At 45.0% G+C, this 22,500-nt stretch overlaps 1 protein-coding gene across 2 annotated transcripts in view; it reads right to left on the reverse strand.

Annotated features, from left to right (window-relative positions):
• Window positions 1–22,500, reverse strand: part of LOC139755104 (uncharacterized) — a 607,993-nt gene that overhangs the window by 297,063 nt on the left and 288,430 nt on the right. The window contains exon 1 of one of the 2 annotated variants that reach the window (XM_071673236.1): window positions 19,711–20,000. The exons of the other annotated variant lie outside the window; for it this stretch is intronic. Coding sequence (XP_071529337.1) covers window positions 19,711–19,717 — 7 coding nt within the window. The 5' untranslated portion in view covers window positions 19,718–20,000. Of the gene's footprint in view, window positions 1–19,710; window positions 20,001–22,500 lie in introns of those variants that run through there. 2 annotated transcript variants of the gene reach the window in all.

A 22,500-nucleotide genomic window follows, 5' to 3' on the forward strand; every position in this document is an offset into this window, starting at 1 on the left:
CCAGTACACTGTAATCCTGAATATTCCTCCCAGTACACGGCAGCTATATAGTCTTGAATATTCCTCCCAGTACACTGTAATCCTGAATATTCCTCCCAGTACACTGCAGCTACATAGTCTTGAATATTCCTCCCAGTACACTGCAGCTACATAGTCTTGAATATTCCTCCCAGTACACTGTAATCCTGAATATTCCTCCCAGTACACTGCAGCTACAGTCTTGAATATTCCTCCCAGTACACTGTAATCCTGAATATTCCTCCCAGTACACTGCAGCTATATAGTCTTGAATATTCCTCCCAGTACACTGTAATCCTGAATATTCCTCCCAGTACACTGTAATCCTGAATATTCCTCCCGGTACAATATAGCTCTACAATCCATCACTAAGTATCTATATCTACAGTCAATCCGTAGCTACTAGTATCCACACTAGATATAGATACACTGGTTCAAATGGACGAAGATTATCTTGGTGATATCCATCTGTCCAGTGGTCAAATTAATGTCCAGATAAGGAAGCCTAAAAAGTAGATTTTTTGGAGAAAGAATTTAGATTGAACCTTTACACGTGTATAGCAGTATAGTGTTGCAGATTGTATAGCAGTATAGTGTTGCAGATTGTATAGCAGTATAGTGTTGCAGATTGTATAGCAGTATAGTGTTGCAGATTGTATAGCAGTATAGTGTTGCAGATTGTATAGCAGTATAGTGTTGCAGATTGTATAGCAGTATAGTGTTGCAGATTGTATAGCAGTATAGTCTTGCAGATTGTATAGCAGTATAGTCTTGCAGATTGTACAGCAGTATGGTGTTGCAAATTGTATAGCAATACGGTGTTGCAGCATGGAGTTTGCAGATCGTGTAGCAGTATAGTGTTGGAGTATGTATAGCAGTATAGTGTTGTATGTATAGTAGTACAGTGTTGCAGTATGTATAGCAGTATAGTGTTGCAATACACTTGGCAGTGTGGCGTTGCAATACGTATAGCAGTAAAATATTGTAAATACGTACAGCAGTATGGTGTTGTAGTGCCTTTAGCAGTTCAGAGTTGCAATACGCACAGCAACATAGTGTCGCAATGCATTTAGCAGTGTTGCGACACGTATAGCAGTATAGCAGTATAGTGTAGCAGTAACTACGTCAGTAGAGCGAAGTACGTACGTACACAGCAGAACACAAGAGCATCGGCGTATGGCAACACACAAGCTCCCCAGTCCCACTACACAGAACACCGGCCGACGCTCCACCTCCTGGTGTATGTAAATGACGGGTTCTCCCCCACTTTATGTAACGTCTGCCCTTACATAAGGGTCGCGTCACCCTCCCTAACACCTCCCCATACCAAGGGACTCCAGTCATCCCTCTACTCACACGGGAGGATATTCCATGAAAACAACGAAATAAAATCAAAACTGAAAGTCCTGGAATAAAGATGAGGAGGTGTCCACCATCCACACACGAGTCGATCTTCTGTTTCATGGAGCCATCTTGACCCACTCTTGAACCTTTCCTTCTGCTGACTGTTTTTCACAAGTCTTCCAGCGATCATACGTTCCCAGGGCCGTCTTCCAGCAATTTGACCTTTCCAGGAACGTTTTCCAGCAATCCTACCCTTCCAGGAATGTCCTCCAACATTCGTACCTAACCAGGATCATCTAGCAATCCTACCTTCCTAAGGACGTCTTTTAGCTTTCCTAACTTCCCAGGCGCACCTTCCAGCAATCCTACCTTCCAGCAATCCTACCTTCCAGCAATCCTGCCTTCCAACCATCCTACCTTCCAGCAATCCTGCCTTCCAACCATCCTACCTTCCAGCAATCCTGCCTTCCAACCATCCTACCTTCCAGCAATCCTGCCTTCCAGCAATCCTACTTTCCAGCAATCCTACTTTATTAGGGAAGTCCTCGACAATCTTATCTGCTTAGGACGCCTTCCAGTAATCCTCTGTTCTAGGGACGCCTTCCAGCAATCTACATTTCCAGGGGCACCTCCCAGCTACCTCGCCTTTCCATGCGCAACTTCCCAACAGTCCCACCTTCCCAACGCGTCTTCCAGCATTCCTGTCTCGCCCTCCAGCCTTGACTAACAATGAACGCTGACCGTGGGACGCGTCCAAGGCCAAGGTAATGGTGGTGGTGGTGGAAGACGTCCTGCCACATTCACCACCCAACCAACCACTTCCTCAATAAAGAGATCTCCCCCCTCCCGATAATCGTTTATTATCCTGGAAAACTGCCCGGCCGTAATTGGATGAATATTTTTACCCTATCAGGTAACACATCTGGCTGGTACGTTCTTTGGAAGGCCGCTACGCAGTCTGAAGGGGAAAATAGGACTCAAGAGTTGAGGATCTGGCACCCCACCAAGGACCGTCCAAATTCTTTGAGGTGACGCAGCTGAGGAGAATGATCCAAGCTCGGGGGAATAAGGGAGACGAGAGAGAGAGAGAGAGAGAGAGAGAGAGAGAGAGAGAGAGAGAGAGAGAGAGAGAGAGAGAGAGAGAGAGAGATACACACGTCCGCCAAACGTAAACATTCGAATGATCCCTTTCAATGTTGTTCTTCGTCTCTGCGAAGTCTTCTGTTGACACTAGAGGCTTTCCACGTCTTCATGCAAGTGCCCGACGTTCCTCATGGAAAGAACGGCCCACGAAGGGCATGAACACACACACACACACACACACACACACACACACACTGTGCACACACATGGATGAATACAAACACGGACGCAAACGCACACCAATCCACATATGTCGGTATATGTTATGGACAACAGGGACGAGGAACAGAACCATAGGTGGGTGAGGTGGGGTAGTGTGTGTGTGTGGGGGAAGGGTGTCTGCTGCGTGTAATTAGTGGTGTCTGCTCCCTGTATGATGGAGGAGCAAACCTCCCCCCAACCCCACCAGGGCATTTCCCGTAATCCCTTCCACTACCAAGGAATTTCCATCAAAGTATATACGTAATCTCCACCATTTATCATATAATCCCCTCCAAGGCTTCCTCTAATCCCTAAATCCCTTCCTTTAATCGCTATCTTTTCTCAATTTCCCACAAGTCTCTTCCTGTAGTCCCTGTATTTCCTTGTAATCCCTATCGTATCTTGTGCAATCTCCACCATGTCTCTCCCTTTAATCCCCATCACACCTCAAAATCGCCTATATGTTTCGCCCTGTAATCCCTACCATATTTCCTCTTGTAATCCCCTAGTCCAGTCTCCCTGTAATCCCACATCAAAGCTCTCTGTAATCTCCCACCGATGTATATCCTAAAATCCTGGACTATGCCTCTTCCCGTATCCCATACCATGTACCTCCCTGTAATCCTTACCATGCATCTTTCTGTAATCCTTACCATGCATCTTTCTGTAATCCTTATCATGCATCTTTCTGTAATCCTTATCATGCATCTTTCTGTAATCCTTATCACGTCCCTCCCTGTAATCACCCACCATATCTCTCCCTGTAATCCCTCGCATCTCTCCCTTAAACCCCAAATCCCACCTCTCCTGCAATCCCTCTTATCATGCAAAACTACGCCTACGTTCTAATAAATACAGCAATACAGAAACCCCTGAACCCTGCCATGACATGTACAGTTCCCTCCCTACACCTCCTGCATAACACCACAAAACAACATCACATAACTCACACGAACTGTACTTGACAACTCTCTACTCTGCAGCGGTGCGCACTCCGCGCTAGCCCTGCCTTCTGGGCAAACTCGTAAACACTCGTAAGTTAAGTACACTCCCTTAACTACGACCCTCTCCAACTCCCCGGGAAGCAGAAAGGGAAAGAGAAGCGTCTGTTTCCTCAAGTGTCTGGTCAAGAGCGTTCATAAGTATTTCAGTATTGCTTGACTTCAGCTGATGAAGGAGGAGGAGGAGGAGGAGGAGGACATGAAGGAAGGAATGAAGGAAGGAATGCGGGGGGGAAACAATGGGCAAAGGAAGAATTGGGGGCACAAGGGTAAAGAATGAATGAATGAAGCTATGGATGAAGGAAGAAAGGAAGACACACGTAAAGGACGAAAAGGGTAGAAAGGAATGAATGAAGAATGGCATGAATGAATGAAAGAAGGATGGCATGCATGAGTGAAGGAAGGAAGGAAGCAAACTATGGATCAAGGAAGAAACGACGGCACAAAAGGGAAAGGAATAAATGAATGAAACTATGGATGAAGGAAGAAAGACACAAGAAAGGAAAGAAAGAAATGAAGGAAGTATGGTATGAATGAATGAAATAAAGGAAGCCCTTTGAAGACGTACCACTTCTTTTCCTTCCCCTCCCCCCCTCCCTCCCCCCCTCGCTTATGACGTCAACAACGAGTGACCCCCCTCCCCCCCATCTATCGTTAGGCCACCCGATCCCGTAGTCCACCGGATCACCTGGCCCAAGACGCCGGCCACGCACTTTGCAATCAACAGCAAGTAACGACCAAGACAATTAAATAATTGACTCAGAAAAAAACAGAGAAAAAGAGGGAAGGAAGACGGTGTCGGCACTCGAAGCGAGGGAACCCATCCGTGTTGTGGAGGTGGCTAATATCCCAGACGGTGGTGTCATGAGGGAAGAAGGAGGAGGAGGTGGAGGCGCCATTTCACATCACGTAGTGTGAGGTGTGAGGTGAGGTAGGTTAGGTATATTCATATGGCCGCCTGGAAATTATCTTGGAATATCTCAAATTTCGAGATTATTTCTCTTTTTTTTTTTTTATGGGTTAATGGTGCCTAGAAAGACAGCGTTCTCAGGAAGGGTCATTCCAATGGATCAAGATCTTACGTTTAAGGTCTTGGAATGATCATGTGAAGATGTTGACGTGGGTAGCCTAATTACGACCTTGGCACTCCACGGGTTCAAAGGTCAAATAAACTACCCACCTAACCTAACCCAACCTGCCAGGTATAGACTTCACTGTACACACACAAACAGGTGTGAAACCAGTCCAAGGTAATTCTATCTACCATCTACCTACCATCATTCAGGTAATCTACAGGTCTCTACCTTACATCTACCATCTACCTACCATCATCAAGGTAATCTACAGGTCTTTAACTACCACCATTCACGTAATCTAAAGGTCTCTACCTTACATCTACCACCTACCTACCACCATTCAGGTAATCTACAGGTCTTTATCTATCACCATTCACGTAATCTACAGGTCTCTACCTTACATCTACCACCTACCTACCATTATTCAGATAATCTACAGGTCTTTATCTACGACCATTCACGTAATCTACAGGTCTCTACCTGCCATCATGCAGACATTCTACAGGTCCTTCCCTACCACCGTACAGGTCTCTACAGGCACTCTACCGCTCTCTCTCTCTCTCTCTCTCTCTCTCTCTCTCTCTCTCTCTCTCTCTCTCTCTCTCTCTCTCTCTCTCTCTCTTTCTTACCACAGATTATCACAATGACTTCTAACCCATCCACGAGCGGCCCCCTTATTAAAAAAAAAGGAGTCCCATGTAATTGTCGATAAGAACCTACAGTGAATCTACAGTCAACCAGACAACACGAACAATCCCACTGTAGCCTGTAATACCAAGCAGCCAACATGTCATTCCTCTAACACCCCTGTACCCTCGCTGTAACCACACACACACACACACACACACAGGTGTGACTTGCTGTAACCACACACACACACAAACACACACACACACACACACACACACACACACACACACAAACACACACAAACACACACACGTGCGACTCGCTGTAACCACACACACACACACACATACAGGTGTGACTTGCTGTAACCACACACACACACACACACACACACACACACACACACACACACACACACACGTGCGACTCGCTGTAACCACACACACACACATACAGGTGTGACTTGCTGTAACCACACACACACACACACACACACACACACACACACACACACACACACACACACACACACGTGCGACTCGCTGTAACCACGGAAGAGCTGTAAAATCCGGACGTCCCGTAACCTCCGCTCATGCCTCCGTGACGTGACGTCATGCACAGCCTGTAACGCATGCAAAACTCCCCCGTAACAGAAGCAGGCTTGCGTCAAGCCGGGATCCTGTTAACCACCCGTTTTCCGTAATGATTGGCATGAAATAACGTGTGTGTGTGTGTGTGTGTGTGTGTGTGTGTGTGTGTGGTTACAGCAAGTCACACCTGTGTGTGTGTGTGTGTGTGTGTGTGTGTGTGTGTGGAAGATGTGAGCGCACATGCGCGCCTTACCACAACCGCCAGTCACAACCAGTCACCGATGGGACTGCGCATTGTAACTGGTGTCTCCTGATTCGGTGTCTGTCCAGTCGTGAAGGCAGTACACAGGGTGAGGCCACGGCGCTCCAACGTGGTCGGCCTTCTTCACCCAGTGCATCAACCCTGCACAATATACCCCGACCAGTACACATACCCTACACAATATACCCCCCCACCAGTACACATACCCTACACAATATACCCCCCCACCAGTACACATACCCTACACAATATACCCCCCCACCAGTACACATACCCTACACAATATACCCCCCCACCAGTACACATATCCCGCACAATATACCCCCCCCCCCACCAGTACACATACCCGCACAATATACCCCCCCATCAGTACACATACCCCGCACAATATACCCCCCACCAGTACACAAACCCTACACAATATACCCCCACCAGTACACATACCCTTCACAATATACCCCACCAGTACACAAACCCTACACAATATATCCCCACCAGTACACATACCCTACACGATATACCCCCACCAGTACACATACCCTACACGATATACCCCCACCAGTACACATACCCTACACAATAAATCCCAACCAGTACACATACCCCACACAATATACCCCCACCAGTACACATACCCTACACAATAAACCCAACCAGTACACAAACCCCACATATTATACCCCCACCAGTACACAAACCCAACATAATATACTCCCCACCAGTACACAAACCCCGCACAATATACCCCCACCAGTACACAATATACTCCCCACCTGTACACAAACCCCGCCAGTACACAAGCTGTACACAAGATACCCCACCAGTCCACCAGCCATTTCAGGCCACGACCACGTCGTGTTCAGCAACGAGTAAACTCCATATTAAGCCCAGACCACTGGAGATGGGGTCATAACCCCCACGACGGGCACTTGACCCCTGACCTGTACCCGCTGGACCAGACCCGGGCAGGAGAGGGGTACTGATCTCTTCCTCTTCGTCCTAAAGAAAACAGCGTCCCGGATGTGAGGTACAGCACTGCAGGAGAACCACGGACACTCAGGTGGTTCATAATGTTCGGACTGACCAAAACACAGGCAGAAGAAAGCCGCCCGGACCTTACCCAGCGGAGCACGACAGTCGAACACGACGGCCCGAGCCTTAATACGATGGTTCGAGCCTTAATACGATGGTCCGAGCCTTGAGCACGACGGTCCGAGCATTTGAACACGACGGCCCGAGCCTTTGAATACAACGGTCCGAGCCTTGAACACGACGGTCCGAGCATTTGAACACGACGGCCCGAGCCTTTGAATACAACGGTCCGAGCCTTGAACACGATCGCTCGAACCCTGAACACGACAGTCTGAGCCTTGACCACGACGATCCAAGCCTTGAACACAACGGCACGACCCTGGAACGTATCGGAACGACCCCTTGAACACGGCGGCACGACCCTCAGACCTAATGATGATTCGAGTCACGTCAAAGGAGGGAGAGCGACTGACCGACCACCACCCGCCCATACAACCCACACACACACACACACACACACACAAGTCCCCCCGGCTGCATCGTCGCACGTCCCGTGGCGATACCCTGCCTCTCGCGTGTGGATAACCCGCGGAGAGAGGGAGGGAGGGAGGCAAGCAGCAGAAGCGCCCCCCCTCCCCCTTTGAGTGCCCCCCGCCCTGTGAGTGCTCAGCCCTTACCCCTGGGCACAGAGAGAGAGAGAGAGAGAGAGAGAGAGAGAGAGAGAGAGAGAGAGAGAGAGAGAGAGAGAGAGAGAGAGAGGGGAGGGATCGGTGTGTAAGCTGGTCAAACAACGCACCAACCACCACCACCACCACAACTGCCGGAAGGGTGACCTTGCGATGTTCTCTGTGCCCATAGCACGGCAGGGGGGGGGGCGTGCCGGCGCGCGTGACCTCCTGAGGTCGCGACCTCACGGTGACTCAGCTCGGCCCTGGTGCCTCAAACCACCTGACACGACACAGGTGGTGTATTGACCTAAATGACACCTATGTGGCGTCAGGCCACCACTGCACCAACCACCTTAACGCCACTGTGCTCACCGACTCACCTCTACTCCCTCCCACCTCAACCACACACACACACACACACATACACCAGGAAATGCCGTGTGTTTAAGACTGGGGAGGTTAACATTGCACTTCTGTCCGTGTTTGTCACCTCCATTATACTGTTATATAACCCTAGTGTTAACCCAACCTTCCCCCTATACCCACCCCTTTTATGGATCTCTTCTGGAGCTCTGAGGTTGCCCTCCAAGCGGGATCGCGGTAAGGCGGGATCCATAATCGGGGCGAGAGGTGTGTGTGTGTCCTCGAAGACGCTACACTCTTGTGTTTCCGCTCACTGGTGACGACACAGCCTAGCCGAAGATGACTAATTACATGCGGTCCGGTACTATGTGTATATATATATATATATATATATATATATATATATATATATATATATATATATATATATATATATATATAACTTCTTTTTTTTCATACATATTCGCCATTTCCCGCGTTAGCGAGGTAGCGTTAAGAACAGAGGACTGAGCCTCAGAGGGAATATCCTCACTTGACCCCCTTCTCTATTCCTTCTTTTGGAAAAAGTAAAACGGAAGGGGGGGATTTCCAGCCCCCCGCTCCCTCCCCTTTTAGTCGCCTTCTACGACACGCAGGGAATACGTGGGAAGTACTCTTTCTCCCCTATCCCCAGGGATAATATATATATATATATATATATATATATATATATATATATATATATATATAAGTTAGAAGCAGTGAAAAGTTTTTATCGAGGATGTAAGGCATGTGTACGTGTAGGAAGAGAGGAAAGTGATTGGTTCTCAGTGAATGTAGGTTTGCGGCAGGGGTGTGTGATGTCTCCATGGTTGTTTAATTTGTTTATGGATGGGGTTGTTAGGGAGGTGAATGCAAGAGTTTTGGAAAGAGGGGCAAGTATGAAGTCTGTTGGGGATGAGAGAGTTTGGGAAGTGAGTCAGTTGTTGTTCGCTGATGATACAGCGCTGGTGGCTGATTCATGTGAGAAACTGCAGAAGCTGGTGACTGAGTTTGGTAAAGTGTGTGAAAGAAGAAAGTTAAGAGTAAATGTGAATAAGAGCAAGGTTATTAGGTACAGTAGGGTTGAGGGTCAAGTCAATTGGGAGGTGAGTTTGAATGGAGAAAAACTGGAGGAAGTGAAGCGTTTTAGATATCTGGGAGTGGATCTGGCAGCGGATGGAACCATGGAAGCGGAAGTGGATCATAGGGTGGGGGAGGGGGCGAAAATTCTGGGAGCCTTGAAGAATGTGTGGAAGTCGAGAACATTATCTCGGAAAGCAAAAATGGGTATGTTTGAAGGAATAGTGGTTCCAACAATGTTGTATGGTTGCGAGGCGTGGGCTATGGATAGGGTTGTGCGCAGGAGGATGGATGTGCTGGAAATGAGATGTTTGAGGACAATGTGTGGTGTGAGGTGGTTTGATCGAGTAAGTAATGTAAGGGTAAGAGAGATGTGTGGAAATAAAAAGAGCGTGGTTGAGAGAGCAGAAGAGGGTGTTTTGAAATGGTTTGGGCACATGGAGAGAATGAGTGAGGAAAGATTGACCAAGAGGATATATGTGTCGGAGGTGGAGGGAACGAGGAGAAGAGGGAGACCAAATTGGAGGTGGAAAGATGGAGTGAAAAAGATTTTGTGTGATCGGGGCCTGAACATGCAGGAGGGTGAAAGGAGGGCAAGGAATAGAGTGAATTGGAGCGATGTGGTATACCGGGGTTGACGTGCTGTCAGTGGATTGAATCGGGGCATGTGAAGCGTCTGGGGTAAACCATGGAAAGCTGTGTAGGTATGTATATTTGTGTGTGTGGACGTATGTATATACATGTGTATGGGGGTGGGTTGGGCCATTTCTTTCGTCTGTTTCCTTGCGCTACCTCGCAAACGCGGGAGACAGCGACAAAGCAAAAAAAAAAAAAAATATATATATATATATATATATATATATATATATATATATATATATATATATATATAAAACCTAGGGGTCCCTTTCACGGGGCTCCCGCATCTTCAAGTCTGCGCTACCATCAGTAGGAGGGGAAAGAGTTCCGACTTCTCTGAAGACATGGTTGATCCTTCGGCCAGACTACACTGTACTCCCTGTCGACCGCTGCCAATGATGATATATTTCCCCCACTCCCGACGCTAACCGCATGTGTATAATGTATAAATATATATATCATATACATTCGGCTTTGGAGGGGAGGAAACGGGGGATTGGAGGCCTCTTCCTCCTTCCCTCACAGGGAGGTGACGGAGGGGGGGGGGGGGGGTAAGGACGGTTATGGCCGCGCGCCTGACGTCATCAGCGTTGCCCACACAAGATCCTTCCTATGCATATACATATACCAACCCTCCCCCCCCCCCCTCGATATCCTACGGCAGTTTCAGCCCAGATCGAGATATCTGAACACCTCCCACATTTACAACCTGCTCCATCTTCCATCCCCGTTGTCTTTAGTCATGAGTAAAATCAGGCAAAAAAAATATAGGCAATAGATATCTGCTTTTCCACGACCAATATGTCGGCCAGCTAATGTAGAGCAAACATTATTATTTGTATATATCTAAGTCCGCCGTAAAATTCAGGTACAAATACGAAAATCAGTTTATACAATAAATTAACTGTAAACAATGACCAAGCCAATAGAACAATTAGCCATTTCTTTAATATTTGTATAAAAAAGTACGAGTATAATTGTTAATTATTTAAAATAACAGAGGCCACTGTACGGATTTTACGCTCTAGCCAACCCTATAAAGTGGACCATCAGGTAATCCTTTAAGTGCACCATGAGTTAGTCTCATAAGTGTACCTTCAGGTATAAACTTCAGGTAGTAGCCCTATTAAGTGCAACTTGAGGCAGTCCTATTAAGTGTACCTTGAGGTACCCCTGTTAGGTGTACCTTGAGGTACCCCTGTTAAGTGTACCTTGAGGTACCCCTGTTAAGTGTACCTTGAGGTACCCCTGTTAAGTGTACCTTGAGGCAGGCTCTGTAAGTTTACCTTGATGTAGCCCTCGAGGAAGACCCTGTCAGTGTACCATGAGGTAGAACCTGTAAGTGTACCTCGAGACAGACCTTGTAAAGTGTACCATGCGTTAGTCCTATCAGTGTGCGGTACGGTAGACCCACAAGTGTACCGTGAGGTAGGCCTTTAAATGTAGTGAGAGGAAGTGTACAAGAAAACAGGCTAAAAGTGTACCGCTGGCCAACTCTAACATACTGTACCCTGGGCTACAAACCTATATATATATATATATATATATATATATATATATATATATATATATATATATATTTTTTTTTTTTTTTTTTTTTTGCCGCTGTCTCCCGCGTTTGCGAGGTAGCGCAAGGAAACAGACGAAAGAAATGGCCCAACCCACCCCCTCTTTCCAAAACTCTTGCATTCACCTCCCTAACAACCCCATCCATAAACAAATTAAACAACCATGGATATATATATATATATATATATATATATATATATATATATATATATATATATATATATGCGTGTGTGTGTGTGTGTGTACCGTCGGCAGCCTACACACAAGACAGGACCTCGGGGCACACCCGGCAGCCCTAAATATACGACGAGAGACGCCCCTTTCCCCCGGTCCCCCACGGTAGGCTACGGCAGCAGTAACCCAGATCCTGGAGGAGCGAGGCAATGGTGTGGCCGCCGCCGCTGGTGCAGGACGTGACCAGTAGAGGGCCAGCCAACTGTCTGTACGTGAGGTTTGAGGCTGCTGCTGCTGCCGGGCGCCACCACCACCTGGTCACATCACACACTAGGTCGACCGTGGATCACGTGACGAGTATGTAATAATAATAATAATAATAATAATATTAATAATAATTTTTTTTTTTTTTTGCTTTGTTGCTGTCTCCCGCGTTTGCGAGGTAGCGCAAGGAAACAGACGAAAGAAATGGCCCAACCCACCCCCATACACATGTATATACATACGTCCACACACGCAAATATACATACCTACACAGCTTTCCATGGTTTACCCCAGACGCTTCACATGCCTTGATTCAATCCACTGACAGCACGTCAACCCCGGTATACCACATCGATCCAATTCACTCTATTCCTTGCCCTCCTTTCACCCTCCTGCATGTTCAGGCCCCGATCACACAAAATCTTTTTCACTCCATCTTTCCACCTCCAATTTGGTCTCCCACTTCTCCTCGTTCCCTCCACCTCCGACACATATATCCTCTTGGTCAATCTTTCCTCACTCATTCTCTCCATGTGCCCAAACCATTTCAAAACACCATCTTCTGCTCTCTCAACCACGCTATTTTTATTTCCACACATCTCTCTTACCCTTACGTTACTTACTCGATCAAACCACCTCACACCACACATTGTCCTCAAACATCTCATTTCCAGCACATCCATCCTCCTGCGCACAACTCTATCCATAGCCCACGCCTCGCAACCATACAACATTGTTGGAACTACTATTCCTTCAAATATACCCATTTTTGCTTTCCAAGATAATGTTCTCGACTTCCACACATTCTTCAAGGCTGGGATCCCAGAATTTTCGCCCCCTCCCCCACCCTATGATCCACTTCCGCTTCCATTGTTCCATCCGCTGCCAGATCCACTCCCAGATATCTAAAACACTTTACTTCCTCCAGTTTTTCTACATTCAAACTCACCTCCCAAGTGACTTGACCCTCAACCCTACTGTACCTAATAACCTTGCTCTTATTCACATTTACTCTTAACTTTCTTCTTTCACACACTTTACCAAACTCAGTTACCAGCTTCTGCAGTTTCTCACATGAATCATCCACCAGCGCTGTATCATCAGCGAACAACAACTGACTCACTTCCCAAGCTCTCTCATCCACAACAGACTTCATACTTGCCCCTCTTTCCAAAACTCTTGCATTCACCTCCCTAACAACCCCATCCATAAACAAATTAAACAACCATGGAGACATCACACACCTAATAATAATAATAATGATAATAATAATAATAATAATAATAATTACAAAGTATAATAAAAAAAATAATAAAAATATATATATATATATATATATATATGTGTGTATGTATATATATATATATATATATATATATATATCCCTGGGGATAGGGGAGAAAGAATACTTCCCACGTATTCCCTGCGTGTCGTAGAAGGCGACTAAAAGGGGAGGGAGTGGGGGGCTGGAAATCCTCCCCTCTCAATTTTTTTTAATTTTCCAAAAGAAGGAACAGAGAAGGGGGCCAGGTCAGGATATTCCCTCAATGGCCCAGTCCTCTGTTCTTAACGCTACCTCGCTAACGCGGGAAATGGCGAATAGTTTGAAAAAAAAAAAAAAATAATAATAATAATAATCTACTTTACCTCACTATATTTCATGTTTTAGCGCAAACGGCGTCAGGAACAAACTGAAAATGGCTTCATTGGCACAGAGGTTTTCGTCCATACACTCGCCCTATGGACCACACCTTGGTATATCTGGACCGCCTCAATGTGTCCTGGTTCATCCCCCGCTGACAGCACTTTGCCGTACATACCACCCCGATCCAATTCATTCCATCCCGTGCACGCCTCTCACCCTCCAGAACGTTCGAGCCCCAAGATCTCAAAGCCTCCTTAACTCCAGCCTTCCATCTCCGCGGTCTCTTAATCTCATCTTGCAGCATCCGCTTCTGACACACGAGTCTTCCGTACATCCGTCTGTCTTCAGTCATCCTCCCGACATACCATGATCATTTCAGCACACCATCGTCGTCCCTGTGATCTGGTCTGTGTTTCCTGCCACAATCAACTGTTTACTGAATTAATTAACTTCAGCCGAAAATTGCAAGTATACAGAAAAAAACTGCACACAATAGGGACAGCGGGACAACACAACAAAGAGGAGGTTGCTGAAAAAAGGGTCATTATACAATATTGGGGTGGCAGTCTACTGATTAATGATGATGTTCACAATAGCTGAAACGGAGCTGTTCTCTGCTGCGGTCTGTGCGAGCTGGCACGGGTTCGTCGAGACTTTGCAGTGCCTGACTACAAACTCGGGGAAAAGGGATCTCATGTGGCAGGAGGTGACGGTGGCGGGGAGCGATGTAGTAAGTTTATCCCAAGTGGATGAGAATCCAGGTGATGGTTAGAGAGAGTCGGGTGTTGGTGTACAGTGCAAGAGAGGTTGCATGATCAGGTGTGTAGCTTTAAAGTGCTCTATGGTAAGATGGGCTAAGAACCTAAGCTCTAAAGATGTTCCAAGGCCAGGTATGTAGTCCCTGAGGAGTAGGTATTACAGGTTATAAGGCCAATGTGTAGGACACCAGATGTACTTGAGGTAAGTGTGTGGCATATGTATTACAGAACCATTCGTGGCTAGCTGTGTGGTACTGAATACCAACATTAATAATAATAATAACAATAATGATAATTATCATAATAATAATAATAATCCAAGTTAACGGCGATACATTCCAAAATATTTCGATAACTCTCGAAGTCGTAAAATTACGATATGAAAATTTCGCAAACTAATGACACTCATCTCTACATCGCACTCGACAAATCTGAACCTAAGCCGATGCGAGTCTAAGAATATATGGCCTTGCATTCACCAGCGTCGTAAGCCCTGGTTTAGCCCACTGAGAGCACGTCGCCCCCCCAGATACCACACCGATCCCATTCATTCTATCCTATGCACGCCTAGCCCATGTCAACTACTCAGCAGGAATGAAAATCGTTATAGTTCTTATGTTCAAACATATTGTCGCGGGTTCTGACATTACAAATGACCACAGACTAAGAAGGTACACTATGTACCGTGAATATCAGGTACTACATACAGATAAGTGGTATTACAGTTACATCAGACGGCAAGTACGTGACACAAAGGTTTTTGGCACAGAAATGCTTCACCACACTTTTTCTTAGGCTACACATCTTCGATTACATTTAATCTTAAGTCAAACATGCTTTATCTAATATGATCTTGGGCCACATATTCTTCAGTACATATATATACTCTGAGGCCAGACACGCTTTATCACTAGAGATGTTAGGATGGCAATACTTTATCATACATGATCTTTGGCCAGACATGCTATACTGAACTTACGCTCTTACCCCAGACATGCTTCACTGCATATGTTCTTAAGCCGGTTATCATATTTCATTACTTACACACAATTCGGCCGGGCATACTTAAGTACACATGTTCACGGGCCAGACATACTTTAACACACACACTCTTCGGCTAGACATACTTAAAAAATACACATGTTCATGGTCTAGACATACTTTATCACACACACTCTTCGACCAGACATACTTAAATACAAATGTTCACGGGCCAGACATACTTAAATACAAATGTTCATGGGCCAGACATAGTTCATCACATACGTTCTTGGACCAGATACACTTTACTTCACATGTTCTTATGCCAGATATGTTTCACTACACACGTAATAGGCAACCACTGCTCCCTATACCGGCTCTTAAGCCAGATATACTTTATTAAAAAATGCTCTAAAATCACACAATATGTCTCAAAAAAAAAAAATTAGGCCAGGCATTCTTTATTACAGACGTTTTTGGTGCAGACAAGCTAATCATTACAGACGTTTTTGGTGCAGACAAGTTAATCATAAAATATCCAATGCCTGAGACATATCGTGCACGACATCCAATGTACAAAACTCCCTGGTATATGTAGGCCAAACCCAGATGGGCCGTACCAGGAGACACAAGGCGACCAAGATATCTAAGCACAATGAACTTCCTGGGGTTGGTATGCGATATACAAATGACGATATGCCGTCGAGTATAACAAGGTCCAGCAGGTAAAATAGACACGAGGCGCATGGATCAAGCTCATGCAGGGGTTGACATGATAATCTTTGGCGTTTACATAGGAATTATCTTTTCCCCATGTAGTAATGCCTTCATTTGTTCATGGCTTCTGACTAATGTTGTGCCATTATCATTAGCCATTATCATTACCATTATTATTATTATTATTATTATTATTATTATTATTATCATTATTATTATAACTATTTTATCATTATCATTATAATTATCATTATTATAATTATAATTATTATTATTATTATAATTATCATTATTACCATTACCATTATTATTAGCATTATCATTATCATTATTGCTAAAATTACCAATATCACTATTATCATTATCATCACTTATCATCATTATAACTAATATTACAATCATAACTATTATCATCATCAGTATTGCAAAATTTCTTAAAAAATCTAATTTTGTGTCGATTCAAATCAATACTTCGTAAAGAAGGGCGCGCCCCATTTTCTATTGTTTTCTTTTATTTCTACAACAAGAAGCGTATGAACAAGTCGTCTGTGTCCCTTAATATGAACGTACCCGAATGAGGTGGTTACTAAGCCATACTTCACCACAGTTCGCCACACCCAAACCTCTCTCATGCCATTTCGATATAAAACTAACAATGTTGTGCCTATCTGGGGGTCCTAACCCGAGTCTACTTGCCTGACCCAATTGCCAAGAGGAAACGGCTTAACAGCCGTGCTTAACAGCTGTCCGTCCTCGCCTCGAGTGCTCATTTACGCTAATGACCAAACTGCAGTTCACCAAATCTTTGGAACTTTATTCTTTTTGTAAGTAGCGGCTAGACGACCTTCAAGTTTATATATGTATATATATATATATATATATATATATATATATATATATATATATATATATATATATATGAAACCATAATGATAGTTAATAATAATAATGATAATAATAATAATGATTCAATTCTGCTGCTAAACTCCACTCTCTCTCTCTCTCTATATATACATATTCGCGACTGACCTCGAATTAAGAAGGGTCACATTATCTACATCAGTTACGTACCATCATAACCACCCGTAAGATCGCTTGTTCACAACGAATGCTACATCGTCTCGACCAACACGGCCTTCACGTCACCTAAGCTGGTCTATTTTCCCCCCGTAAAACTCGACGTATACAAACCCTCATTTATCCTTTGAGATCCCAACCTGGCCTTTCCACTCCTGCAACCCTTCGCTCGTCTACCAAACCACCTGTGATTCACTGAACGGAGCAGCACTTCCACCCTAGAACTGCCAAATTAGACCCTGATTACCTGACCTAAGCTATGCGTCTGACACCTCACCGTGACCCTTAACCCCACCCTTCCCCTCCCTCCCCCAAGAACGATGATTCGATAGGGGTCAGGTCAAAGGAGGTCACGCCAATAGTCATCATCTGCACAACCATTATACGGCAGTCCCCTGGAAGATAAGACAACAACATGTCTTTATTGTCAAAACTGCATACATGGTACGAAAGGAAATTCTCTATGGCTGGAAACTCAAGTCAAGGTTAAAAGGAAAAAAAAAAAAAAGGGGGGGGGGGGATTCGAGAACTCTAAAACAATGATAAAACCTCACTAATTCTAACACGGACATCTCAACAATGCCGTTCATCGGACTCAACCACCATGAAGAACAATTCTTACCTCCTACCAACGTAAATATACCCTCCTCCAACGTACATATACCCTCCACCAACGTAATATACCCTCCACCAACGTACATATACCCTCCTCCAACGTACATATACCCTCCTCCAACGTACATATACCCTCCTCCAACGTACATATACCCTCCACCAACGTACATATACCCTCCACCAACGTACATATACCCTCCACCGACGTACATATACCCTCCACCAACGTACATATACCCTCCACCGACGTACATATACCCTCCACCGACGTACATATACCCTCCACCAACGTACATATATCCTCCACCAACGTACATATACCCTCCACCGACGTACATATGTGACTTGAGGAGCACATCCCCCACCTCGCATCCCCTTAAATATCAGTCGAGAGTCACTTGCCCCAACTGAGTGTGCTTTACCGACTGACCGGAGTGGCATACAGTGGACCACATACTTGACCTAAAGGTCATACACGAACAACACCGTGTCAACTGAAATGCCCCAGCTCGACCCCCCGTTTTCTGATGACCTCGTTACAGGTCAATGGGTGACCCGTTCTCACTATGAACCTATCTATCGTTACATCATAACTGCGTAACTACCTCAACGCCACGCGCTGAGAAGCCATACACACACACACGCGAACGACCTCCATCCCCTCTAAACCACCTACCTACGTGAATGCCTCGCCTCAAGCACCTGCCTACGTGAATGCCTTGCCTCAACCACTTACCTACGTGAATGCCTCGCCTTAACCACCTACCTACGTGAATGCCTCGCCTCAAGCACCTGCCTACGTGAATGCCTCGCCTTAACCACCTACCTACGTGAATGCCTCGCCTCAAGCACCTATCTACGTGATGCCTCGCCTCAACCACCTATCTATGTGAATGCCTCGCCTCAACCACCTATCTAAGTGAATGCCTCGCCGCAACCACCTACCTACGTGAATGCCTCGCCTCAACCACCTACGTACGTGAATGCTTCGCCTTAACCACCAACCTACGTGAATGCCTTACTGGAGAACAAAATGCAAAATGGTTCCTCTTGCATTCCAACGTGTCCGACGCTCGGATGGGACACAAATTGTAACGGCAAAACAACAACGGCTCTTATCAAATTGCTTCCGGCATTATAACAGGGTCTGAATATCGGCTCGGATCGCCCGGTTCCACGGTAGTCTTGACCATGTCGGACACTGACAAGGCCAGAGGATTCCTTCATATCTAACGATTGTGACGCAAAACTAACAGTTTCTGCAATCTATCAAACAATCCAACAAACAATTCATAAATCATCAATTTGAGGAAGAAGATGATAAGGGGTTAGAGTTTGTACTAACCAGTCTGGTTTGTTTCAAACGAACAATAAAACTAGTATATATATATATATATATATATATATATATATATATATATATATATATATATATATATATATATAACTACGTCTATCGTTAAATGTAAAATCAAAAAAATCTGGAAAAATACGCAAGCAACAATATTAGGGACAATGCGTCTACCAGTTATGTTCTTCAGTGAGAGGAACTGGAGGGGAAACAAACATACCACCTAGCAACACTCCACTGTAGAAATGTACTTACATACAAGATCCTGGCAGCGTCACATCCGGATAACCTGATCTAGTTAAAGTCTTGTTCCGGGTTACAAAACAATACCCTGGCCTTCCTTACTTATAAAAGTCATTCATAGACTCTTAAAGAAAAAAAAATGTACAATCGACTCTAGGATCTTACTTAGGAGGATTGCAGACCACGTAACATATAAATTAGGGGACTTCCGACACTCGTGTCTCATGGCTGGGGCCTTGCTCACTTACCTTCCATGCTGCGAATGGGACAAATGTGCAGACGCGTTGACTCTGTTCACCAGGGAACGTTTTGTGTAATCCTCACGCTTCCCACTTTCTACAATGCTTTGAGGGGAGGTGGTGGTGGTGGTAAGAGCGCACGACGGGTACCCTCACTTACTGTTTATACATACGCGCACAAACACATGTATAAGCAGACACCACAACACGGCACACACACACACACGAGACTCGTCAAACCGTAGCCAGACTGCCTGCTGGCTACGCCAACATCCTCCCCCTCCGGCACGGCAACGTACACTGACAGCTGTTGGTAACTTTGGAAGGTCACATGGATTCGACTGGGTTGCCAGGGACTGAATTCCCTGAAGTACATTTTACGAGGTAATATACCGAATTATAACGTTTATTGGAGACGGTGACGTATATCACTCGTAGGAACTATAGCGTTCCTATACGTTCAGCCACGATAACTTATATATACAACGTAGTTTTGAGAGGTTTGGGTGATGGAGACAATAATTGCCACGTATTACTAGCAATTCAACTTCGGATCTTAATACCTCCTTTTGAACGAGGGAAATGAGTGATTGACCTGAGGTCAAATTAAACTATTCCATCACCAACCATGAGATGATGATGTTCTTATAACGGAGGGAGAACGGAGGCGCATCTCAGATCACTATATACTAGCGAGTTGAAATCTAGCGCCTGCGCTGTGAGTGGATGGGGGAAGAGGGAGGGAGGTGGACGGGGAGGAGGAGGAGGAAGAGGAGGAGGAGGAGGCATGCCTCCCTCCCCTTCGGAGCCCTCCCCGACCACCACCACCACCAGACCCTCGTCATATGGGCACCGCCAGTTTTTTTTACGTTCTTCACCACTGCTTGCTTTCGGGACCCCTGAACGTTGCTACAGTCCAAGGGCACGGCGTGGAAACCCCATCTACCCTACACGGTGTGTGTGTGTGTGAAGTGGGGTGGTAATATTACCATCGTGCGCGCGCGTGTGTGTGTGTGTGTCATAGGGGTCACTAGTGGTCACCGTGTCTTATGACCACACCATCGTGTGGTTAATAACCAAATGAGCACGTTCACTTATTTACACAGTCTTGAAAAAAAAAATAGCATTATAATAACGATTATTATACACAGACGAAACAACTACATTTTGACTTACGACAATTAAAGTGGCCGGTTTCATTACGACCTAATTCGGTGCTAGACAGTATGGAAGCAAGAGAGAGAGAGAGAGAGAGAGAGAGAGAGAGAGAGAGAGAGAGAGAGAGAGAGAGAGCTAGGCCCTCACCCACCATCCTTCATTTTAAAGACACGATGGCAACTGTGGAACTACAGTCACAGGGGTGAGGGGTGAGGAGGAGGCCATTGCTGCAGTTGCTTCACAAGGCACGCGCGTCCGAAACACGTACTACATGTTGAGGTCAACACAGCCTACATATGAGGGACGCAACATACGTCTACATAGTGAGGGTCACAACAACCTTCGTCTCTTCGATGTATATCAACTGACTGTTATATTTCTCTCTTGTGTCTCTCCTAACGATGTGATTATTACACGAAAGTGCACTTGGGAACTTTCCGTGTTTCATTCTCCCCGAGGACTCATAGGAATATCTTGATCACGAGCAAAATTGTGATCCTTTCCAATATATATATATATATATATATATATATATATATATATATATATATATATATATATATATATATTTTTTTTTTTTTTTTTTTTTATACTTTGTCGCTGTCTCCCGCGTTTGCGAGGTAGCGCAAGGAAACAGACGAAAGAAATGGCCCCCCCCCCATACACATGTACATACACACGTCCACACACGCAAATATACATACCTACACAGCTTTCCATGGTTTACCCCAGACGCTTCACATGCCTTGCTTCAATCCACTGACAGCACGTCAACCCCTGTATATATATATATACATATAGTTATATTTCTCTCATGTGTCTCCCCTGATGATGTGATTATTACACGAAAGTGCACTTGGGAACTTTTCGTGTTTCATTTTCCCCGTGGACTAATAGGAATATCTTGATTACGCGCAAAATTGTGGTCCTTTCCAATATATATATATATATATATATATATATATATATATATATATATATATATATATATATATATATATATATATATTTTCCCAAAAGAAGGAACAGAGGGGGAAAGGTGAGGATATTCCAAAAAAGACCCAGTCCTCTGTTCTTAACGCTACCTCGCTAATGCGGGAAATGGAGATTAGTTTAAAAGAAAAAGAATATATATATATATATATATATATATATATATATATATATATATATATATATTTTTTTTTTTTTTTTTTTTTTCATACTATCCGCCATTTCCCGCATTAGCGAGGTAGCGTTAAGAACAGAGGACTGGACCTTTGAGGGAATATCCTCACCTGGCCCCCTTCTCTGTTCCTTCTTTTGGAAAATCAAAAAAAAAAAAAAATGAGGGGGAAGGATTTCCAGCCCCCCGCTCCCTTCCCTTTTAGTGGCCTCCTACGACACGCAGGGAATACGTGGGGAGAAAGAAATGTTTGAGGACAATATGTGGTGTGAGGTGGTTTGATCGAGTAAGTAACGTAAGGGTAAGAGAGATGTGTGGAAATATAAAGAGCGTGGTTGAGAGAGCAGAAGATGGTGTTTTGAAATGGTTCGGGCACATGGAGAGAATGAGTGAGGAAAGATTGACCAAGAGAATATATGTGTCGGAGGTGGAGGGAACGAGGAGAAGAGGGAGACCAAATTGGAGGTGGAGAGATG

The sequence above is a fragment of the Panulirus ornatus genome, chromosome 18, assembly GCF_036320965.1.
Source record: "Panulirus ornatus isolate Po-2019 chromosome 18, ASM3632096v1, whole genome shotgun sequence".
Classification (NCBI taxonomy): domain Eukaryota; kingdom Metazoa; phylum Arthropoda; class Malacostraca; order Decapoda; family Palinuridae; genus Panulirus; species Panulirus ornatus.